This window comes from Bombyx mori, chromosome 27 (genome assembly GCF_030269925.1).
Source record: "Bombyx mori chromosome 27, ASM3026992v2".
In the NCBI taxonomy this organism is placed as follows: domain Eukaryota; kingdom Metazoa; phylum Arthropoda; class Insecta; order Lepidoptera; family Bombycidae; genus Bombyx; species Bombyx mori.
In genome coordinates this window covers 10,377,435-10,386,725 of record NC_085133.1, presented here as the reverse complement: position 1 = coordinate 10,386,725, position 9,291 = coordinate 10,377,435, and the positions used below count along the sequence as shown (strand labels likewise).

General features: G+C 45.1%; 1 protein-coding gene across 1 annotated transcript; it reads left to right on the top strand.

Moving 5' to 3' along the window:
* LOC105841619 (uncharacterized) lies at positions 1 to 8,566 on the top strand. Its single transcript, XM_038020961.2, has 3 exons — positions 1 to 158; positions 6,301 to 6,433; positions 7,166 to 8,566. The coding sequence occupies exons 1-3, from the start codon at positions 108 to 110 to the stop codon at positions 8,455 to 8,457; spliced, it is 1,476 nt and encodes a 491-aa protein (XP_037876889.1). The 5' UTR covers positions 1 to 107; the 3' UTR covers positions 8,458 to 8,566.
* Positions 8,567 to 9,291: the final 725 nt, after the last annotated feature.

Below are 9,291 nucleotides of genomic sequence, written 5' to 3'. Positions count from 1 at the left end.
AGAAAATACAAAGCGATATCAGTAATACAGACAAACAATCGTTCATTTTTAAATGTATTTATTTTAAATAGTTCTCTTTGTGTGATATCGGTAGTCATTTAACGAGCATGTGTCGACTAACGCGTCGCGAAACATGGATCACGCCGTTTACGAAGCAGGTAAATAAGTCATTATGAACTCAAAGACAAATTCATAAGAGATATTTTTTTATTGCCCATCTAACGGTAAATGGTTACCGTCGCCCGTGGTCTTCAGCAATGCTAAGCCTCTGCCTACCGTTAAGTACTCTCCACAAGCCTCGTTTAAAGAAGGACATGTCATAGCGCTCGGGAAACACCGTGGAGCTCATTCCAAAGCCGGATGGTACGTGGCAAAAAAGATCTCTGGAAACACACTGTGGATGAACGCAGTGGCTCCAGGATGCATGAACTCTACTCCGGTGGTGGGCGGTGCGATGGTAAAAATAAGATGATTGAATCATCAATAAATGTTACATAGAGTACTAGGGGTAGCCTTGAGATGAGAGCTGCGATCTTTGTATAAAGACCTTGGAAGGTGACCTTGGAATAAGGATCAAAGTAGGACCTATTTTTTAAATTGTAAAATCGTTTCGTGGCTAGCTTATTACAGAAAACCAATTTTTAACAAGAGATAATCTCGAATTACCAAAAATTCAATAAATAATTCAATGTCTCCAAATGACGTCATTATTGGCTTTATTCAAACGGATTCTTTAGCCTATATTTTTATGTACCCTGTATATGACTCAAATTTCAGTTTTTATGAGATTTTATTATTAACCTCAAATAGTTTTCTAATTTCAACTGAAAGCATAAAGGTAATCATGACTTGAACAGTTTAAGCACTTATTTTTCTATGCGGCGTTTTTGAGAACAATACGACATGTTTTCAGAGATTGTATTTAAGTCATAGAAAAAAACAGAAATTAGAATGGGTTCCAAACCGTAACGCGCGGCAAAAAGCGTACTCGCGCCGTGGAGTCCCGGAGCTCCACGACGAAACAGACTAAATCCGCGACCGCCTCTCGACCAAAAGTAGTAGTTACACCGGAGTCGGACTCCGCGCGCCGCGTAACCCCACCGCCGCGTCCCAAGCCCGCGCCCGCTCCCAAAGTAGCTGCCCCGCCCCCGCTGATACTTCAAGAGAAGACAGCGTGGAATCGCGTGTCCCAGGCCCTTCAGGCAAATAAAATTAACTACACCCATGCGCGTAACGTCGCGCATGGGATTCAGATCAAGGTCGCAACGCCGGGCGACCATAGGGCCCTCTCAGCATACCTCCGAAAGGAGAACATAGGTTTCCACACCTATGCTCTTCAGGAGGACCGCGAGCTCCGCGTAGTAATACGCGGAGTCCCTAAGGAGCTAGAAATAGACTACATTAAGGAGGATCTGACCTCTCAGGCCCTCCCGATAGTTAGTGTGCACCGGATGCACAGCGGGCGGGGCAAACAGCCCTATAATATGATACTCGTGGCGTTAGAACCCACCCCGGAGGCCAAAAAGAAGATCGCATGTCTCACGACAATTTGCGGCCTATCCGGGATCTCGATCGAAGCCCCCCATAAGCGTGGCACTCCCGGGCAGTGCTACAGGTGCCAACTCTATGGCCACTCAGCGCGTAATTGCCACGCGCGCCCCCGCTGCGTGAAATGCCTCGGCGATCACGCTACGTTAGATTGCGTTAGAGATAGGGAAACCGCGACCGAACCTCCCAGCTGTGTCCTATGCCTTAAGCAAGGGCACCCCGCGAACTACCGTGGATGTCCCAGGGCTCCGCGGAAACGTCCAACCCACCCAGCTCCGCGAACCGTCGGCCCAAAGACTTCGTGCCTTCGTGCCGGCTGCAGTTCCCACGGTCTCGGCGTGGAAAAAGCCGCTGCCGTATACGAAGGCGGGAACGGAAACCGCACCCCCGCCCCCGCTCGCGACACGCCCCGCGCCTCAGCCCCTGCTCGCACCTCGCCCCGCGCCCGCGTTCCGTCCCCCGCAACCCTCTGCCGCCAACGACTTCGCGCTCGTGCGCGACTTCGTCACCGCGGTGAACTTCGACCGTCTGCGATCGTTCGCTGACGCTATCCGTAGGTCGACAACCCCCGAACAGCGGCTCGCGGCCGCGTTCGATCACATGGACGTTTACGAGTCCGTGTCGCGTACGTTATAAAATCTTTACCGGTAATCAATGGCGCAAAAAGGTAGAGAAAAACCGTATTCCCTTACGTTAGCATTTTATAATGCTAACGGACTCGCGCGGCAACGCGATCAAATTTTTGAATTCCTCCGCGATAATCTTGTAGATATTCTATTAGTGCAGGAAACCTGTCTGAAGCCCTCGCGTCGCGACCCGAAAGTCGCGAACTACGTCATGGTTAGGAATGACAGACTCACCGCCTCCAAAGGCGGGACTGCCATTTACTATAGGCGGGCCCTGCACGTTGTCCCTCTCGATACTCCCTCGCTCTCACATATCGAGGCGTCAGTGTGCCGTATCTCGCTGACGGGACACCAGCCGATCGTCATCGCATCCGTTTATCTCCCCCCGGACAAGCCCCTTCTGAGCAGTGACATCGAGTCACTGTTCGGCATGGGAGACTCCGTCATCCTGGCAGGCGATTTAAATTGCCACCACACTAGGTGGAACTGCCATCGTACTAACGTTAACGGTAGGCGTCTCGACGCGTTTATAGACGACCTCACCTTTGAAATAGTCGGTCCCCCAACTCCAACATGTTATCCGTATAACATCGCGCTCCGTCCGAGCACTATAGACCTGGCATTGCTTAGGAACGTAACTCTGCGCTTGCGTTCCATCGAAGCAATGTCAGAGCTCGACTCAGACCACCGACCTGTCGTTATGCAGCTCGGTCGCCCCCACAACCCAGTCACTGTTACGAGGACCATGGTGGATTGGAATAAGCTGGGCACGTGCCTAGCCGACACCGCTCCGCCAATCCTCCCTTACGGCCCGGATTCGAATCTATCCCCCGAGGACACCGTCGAATCCGTAAACATCATTACCGATCACATCTCTTCCGCGATCATTAGATCTTCTAAAGAAGTCGATGTGGAGGACAGCTTCCACCGCATCAGACTGTCTCCCGATCTTAGGAATCTCTTAAGAGTTAGGAACGCGGCAATCCGGGCCTACGATCGTCTTCCCACGCATTCAAACCGGATTCAGATGCGTCGTCTACAACGCGAAGTCCACTCCCGCTTAAGCGACGCGCGTAACGATAATTGGCATAGTTATTTAGAACAACTCGCGCCCTCCCACCAAGCATACTGGCGACTAGCTAGGACTCTCAAATCCGAAACTACCGCTACTATGCCTCCCCTCGTACGCCCTTCAGGCCAACCACCGGCATTCGATGACGAAGACAAGGCTGAGCTGCTGGCCGATGCACTGCAAGAGCAGTGCACCACCAGCACTCAACACGCGGACCCCGAACACACCGAGTTAGTCGACAGGGAGGTCGAGCGCAGAGCTTCCCTGCCGCCCTCGGACGCGTTACCCCCCATTACCACCGACGAAGTTAGAGACGCGATCCACAACCTACAACCTAGGAAGGCACCCGGCTCCGACGGCATCCACAACCGCGCGCTTAAACTCTTGCCAGTCCAACTGATAGCAATGTTGGCTACAATTTTAAATGCCGCTATGACGCACTGCATCTTTCCCGCGGTGTGGAAAGAAGCGGACGTTATCGGTATACATAAGCCGGGCAAACCGACAAACGAAACTTCTAGTTACCGTCCGATTAGTCTCCTCTCGACGATAGGAAAAATTTACGAACGGCTCCTTAGGAAACGCCTCTGGGACTTTGTTACCGCGAACAAAATTCTCATAGACGAACAGTTCGGATTCCGCTCAAAACACTCGTGCGTACAACAAGTGCACCGCCTCACGGAGCACATTCTGATAGGACTAAATAGGCGTAAACAAATCCCGACCGGCGCCCTCTTCTTCGACATCGCGAAGGCGTTCGACAAAGTCTGGCACAACGGTTTAATTTATAAACTGTACAACATGGGAGTGCCAGACAGACTCGTGCTCATCATACGAGACTTCTTGTCGAACCGTTCGTTTCGATATCGAGTAGAGGGAACTCGTTCTCGTCCCCGTCAACTGACCGCCGGAGTCCCGCAAGGCTCCGCGCTCTCCCCGTTATTATTTAGTTTGTATATCAATGATATACCCCGGTCTCCGGAGACCCATCTAGCGCTCTTCGCCGATGACACGGCTATCTACTACTCGTGTAGGAAGATGTCGCTGCTTCATCGGCGACTCCAGATCGCAGTAGCCACCCTGGGACAGTGGTTCCGGAAGTGGCGAATAGACATCAACCCCACGAAAAGCGCAGCGGTGCTCTTCAAAAGGGGTCGCCCTCCGAACATCACTTCGAGCATCCCACTCCGTAGTAGGCGCGCAAACACCTCCGCCGTTAGTCCCATCACTCTCTTTGGCCAGCCCATTCCGTGGGTCTCGAAGGTCAAATATCTAGGCGTCACCCTCGACAGAGGGATGACATTCCGTCCCCATATAAAAACGGTACGCGACCGCGCCGCGTTTATTCTAGGACGACTCTATCCAATGCTTTGTAGTCGAAGCAAACTGTCCCTCCGTAATAAGGTAACTCTCTACAAAACTTGTATACGCCCCGTCATGACGTATGCAAGCGTAGTGTTCGCTCACGCAGCCCGCACCAACTTGAAATCCCTTCAGGTTATTCAATCACGATTCTGCAGGATAGCCGTCGGAGCGCCTTGGTTCCTTAGGAATGTGGATCTCCACGACGACCTGGAGCTCGACTCTTTTAGTAAGTATCTACAGTCGGCATCGCTGCGCCATTTTGAGAAGGCGGCACGACATGAGAACCCTCTCATCGTAGCCGCTGGAAATTACATACCCGACCCAGTAGACCGAATGGTAAACCGTCGACGTCGCCCAAAGCACGTCATTACGGATCCTCCTGATCCATTAACGGTGCTTTTAGGCACCACAAGCACCGGTCACCGTCCTCGTCGAACCCGTCGCTTGCGACGAAGGGCTCGACGAGCGAACTAACCCATAGACACAGCCCACTGAGTTTCTCGCCGGATCTTCTCAGTGGGTCGCGTTTCCGATCCGGTGGTAGATTCAGCGAAGCACTGCTCTTGCTAGGGTCAGTGTTAGCAACTCTCCGGTTGAGCCCCGCGAGCTCACCTACTAACGTTAGGGCGAAGCTGAAATAGCCTCTCAAGGCTATCAGCATAGGTAGGAAAAAAAAAAAAAAAAAAAAAAAAAAAAGAAATTAGAATAGAAATACAAAATGGAAATAGGAAAATTGAATCGGTACCTACCTATTTAATAAACGAATGGGTGACATTCTCATCGCTACAAGGATGAAAGGAATATTATGTCACAGCTGATTTTTTTGAAGGCAACAGTTTCGCTTACTTTATTCCACTCATAATGTTAGATACAGAGTCCTTGAAAGGCGATAACATTGTCAATGAATTATTTAAAAATAACTACTACAGTGAATATTTAAATACTTCGATCAACAATATTGATCGAAGTTGAAATATCATAGATTTAATTATATTTTGTCAATAATATGAAATAAGTTGTGGAAACCTTTCAGAAAACTTTTAACATTTATACTATATATTTAAAAATAATAATTATTTAGGTAAAGTTACTTATAAATAGAAAATCTGCGTTAGCTCACCGCCGGTTGGCAGAGTTCCCAGAAGGCTGGCAGCATTTCCACGCTGGATAGCAATGCTAATTAATATTAAATTTAATTAAATAAATTTAGTTGTATTTAAGTTATTGTTTTATGTATGTTTATTTATAAGTATTTATCATTTTATATTAGTTTTTTTTTAAAGCTGAGTTTAACAGTCATGCTTTAATACCTTTTATATTGTACACTATTCCCCTCTTATACATCGTATTTCTCTCTGCAATTGGTTTGCTGGAAGAAAACTCATGAATTAGTTAAGCTCGCCTTTGTACATAGTATTTACACATTCCTTAAATCTGTTTTTATTGTATTTTCTTTTTGTGTACAATAAGTATAAATAAAAATAAATAAATAAAATAAGCTTAAATTGTAAAATTTTTTTTAAATCAATGTCAATTGTTAACACCGACATTCATATATTTCTATGATAAAAAAAAATCATTCTATGTTTCTTTCCATGTTCCTCTAATTATTTTATAGTTTGATTTGTGCATATTTAAAAATGTAATGTGCGTGTAAGTAACTAGGTATTTTTATTCATTTATTTCTAGTGTTTTGCGGTTTCGAGTGTGGTTTTGAATATGATATCGCATGGCATGACCTCCGGGTACAACGCCTCGCTGTTCTCTGAATTACGGAAGACGCGAGAGATACCTCTCGACGTAGATTCCGAATCCTGGTTAGGTATGTTAAAATTTATTTACCGACAAAGTTTTAAGCTATTGCATAGCTTTTATCGCGGGCCTTGAGCGCGGCGACCGAATCACGAAATTCCGTAACGAAAAAAACCTTACACCCCTCACTCCGCCTACCATGTAGCTCGCGTTCGACACATTCACAAGTTGCGCTTGTGTAGTGTTTGTGAATAAGCGCGTGCCGTGACGTCACACTGCATGCGCATCATGAAAAGTCTGCCCATCTCTCTCTCGCGCGGTCTAGCTTATGAGTGTGAAGGGGACAGTTAATGTTTTGCTTTTATTAATGTTTAATATAGCGTGGTCTTGTTTTATTATTGTTTTAATATTAAATTATCATTGTCTAATTATAATTGCATAAGTTGATAAAAAATGCTATGCAATAGCTTTACCGCGACAGTTCCCGAGTGCCACACGTTTTTTTTGCTTTGGGTTTTAGCACGTCATGCTTTCGCTATGGAGATTGTACATAATAGCGTTAAGTGAAGTTCATATTTCCTTGGGAACATTAGAGCTCGCTTGCGTGGTTTGAACATTGATATAGTCGTATCGGTTGATAAACCTATCATCTTATGCTTTACGACGACTTATATATATTTATGGGTATTGAAAGCTTTCCCAAAAAACCGTTGCTTTTGCTTTTGAATAACTTTGAAAAAAATTGTTTACCAGGTAGCATATTTAAATTTGGCTTTATATACAAAATTCCTTTTTGTTTTAGCATCTCTGATCGGAGTAACACTCTTAGTTGGTTCTGTCGTCAACTCGTTCGTAATGGAAATCATTGGCAGAAAACCAGCAATCCTATTGAGTTCAGTGCTGACCATCTGCGGATGGATATCATTCAGCTTGGCGTCGTCTTTTCCCGCTTTGTTGATCGGAAAAATATTTCAAGGGATATCCGTTGGGATTGGTGGGAGTGTGGGAAGTATCTTAATCGGAGAATACACTAGTCCTAGATATAGAGGACCTTTTATAGCAGCAGTACCTACCGCGATCTTGGTTGGGATATTGATTTCACATACATTTGGAATGTTTTATGGCTGGCATGATTTATCATCGGTGCTACTATTTTTTTCTTTGCCCGGATTAGTTGTGGCAGTATTCTCGCCGGAATCGCCCAGTTTTCTGGTAACAAAAGGACGTTACGATGAATGCAGAAAGGTTTTTCGCTGGTTGAGGGGTACAGATGAGGATAACGAACTCGAAACAATGATTGAAACTGATAAAATCCTTAAGAAAACTAAAAGGGCTTACACGGGTACATCGCAGCTAATTCGAATTAAACTGACGTATGTTGTGGCAGCTTTCAAAAAGAGAGAATTCCGCATTCCCGTAATCATTATGACGCACCTAAATGCTATATTAGAATTTTGTGGTTCTATAATGAGCGATGTTTACGCTCTAGATGTCCACACAGCTTTCTATGGCACTGACGTTTACATGTTTACAGTAATCACATCACTAGATGTGCTCAGACTTGTAGCGACTGTCTCAGGAATTTACATCACCAGCAGAGTCAAAAGACGTTCAATGATGTTAATATTGGTGTCATTGAATGTAATTGTGAATCTGAGCATAGCTGGGTACATCTACGTTAGACAACGCGGTCTTCTTCCCTTTGACCACGTGGCAATAGGCCTGTTTTTGCATCATTTCCTTTACTTCATAATTGGAGCTGGGCCTATGCCATTGTCAGTGATAATTTCCGGTGAAATATTCCCTTTAGCAGACAGGGGCTTGTGTTCGATAATTAGTAGAATAACATGCTCCATATACATGTTTGGAGACATCAAATCTGCCCCGTACCTGTTCACGATAGTGGGCGTCGAAGGAGTGTTTGGTTTGTATGGTTTGATTCTTGCATATAGTTTGGTCGTGACTTTAATTTATTTACCGGAAACTAAAGACAGAACTCTTCAAGAAGTCGAAGATGGGTTTAGGGGATACGCTATCGGCGAACGCGAGGAAGCGCTCGAGTTAAAGTGTAAAGAGCTAAAGGATGACGTGTGATAGAGATTCGCGGTAAATTAGAATAGGTTTCTGACTATTTTAATTAAATTACTGTATCAGAACTACACATATTTCAATAAAATTAAATAATATAGTTTTAATACTAAAATTGTTTTTGATTGAATCAACATCATAATCTGCTCCATGTACTCAATTCTAATTTTAATGATGTGATCACTAATGGTAACGGTCTTAACTGTCGGCCGAAAGTGATTCACATTTTGGGATCTATGAGCACCTACCCACAGTTGTACGAGAAGTAAGCCTTGGCGAGATAACAAATATGGACATATTGCATTTATTACTCTCTAATTTCTTGTCATTGTATCTTTTTAACATCAATTAAAAATCATTTGGACGTGTATTTTGTTATTATCCCTCAATAAATACATAAATCTATGACAAATAGTACGTTGCAAAGTATCTGCACGAAGTTTTTTTACTACCGACTAAATTATATGGCGTTCATCTATCTTGATTTATGGAATCATCTGGTAATGTGTGGCCATTGATCATTATGGATAACCAATTAGAGTTTTCAAGCGTCGTTCGCGTCATTCACACAACAATGGCATGTCACAGTACTCATGAGATACTGTGTGTGGAGTTCACTACAGAGGAAAATGGCACGAAGCAAAAAATCTTTGGAAACCGACAGAACCCTCAGGTGACTGATGGTAAAATAGAGATAATGAGATCATCTGGAACTATTCCTAAGAACACTTCCCTTGGAAGATATGGTACTAAACACAGAGACAACTGAAGTCCATCCGCAGACCCAGATGCTCCAAGTGAACCGTGATATTACGGCTATCAACAATCCGAACTCAACTT

Excerpts from the sequence above, each read along its gene's own strand:
- LOC105841619 (XM_038020961.2), top strand. The coding sequence starts at position 108 with ATGTGTCGACTAACGCGTCGCGAAACATGGATCACGCCGTTTACGAAG. Across the intron at positions 159-6,300 it reads TCACGCCGTTTACGAAGCAG|TGTTTTGCGGTTTCGAGTGT; the intron begins GTAAATAAGTCA and ends ATTTATTTCTAG. Across the intron at positions 6,434-7,165 it reads AGATTCCGAATCCTGGTTAG|CATCTCTGATCGGAGTAACA; the intron begins GTATGTTAAAAT and ends TTTTTGTTTTAG.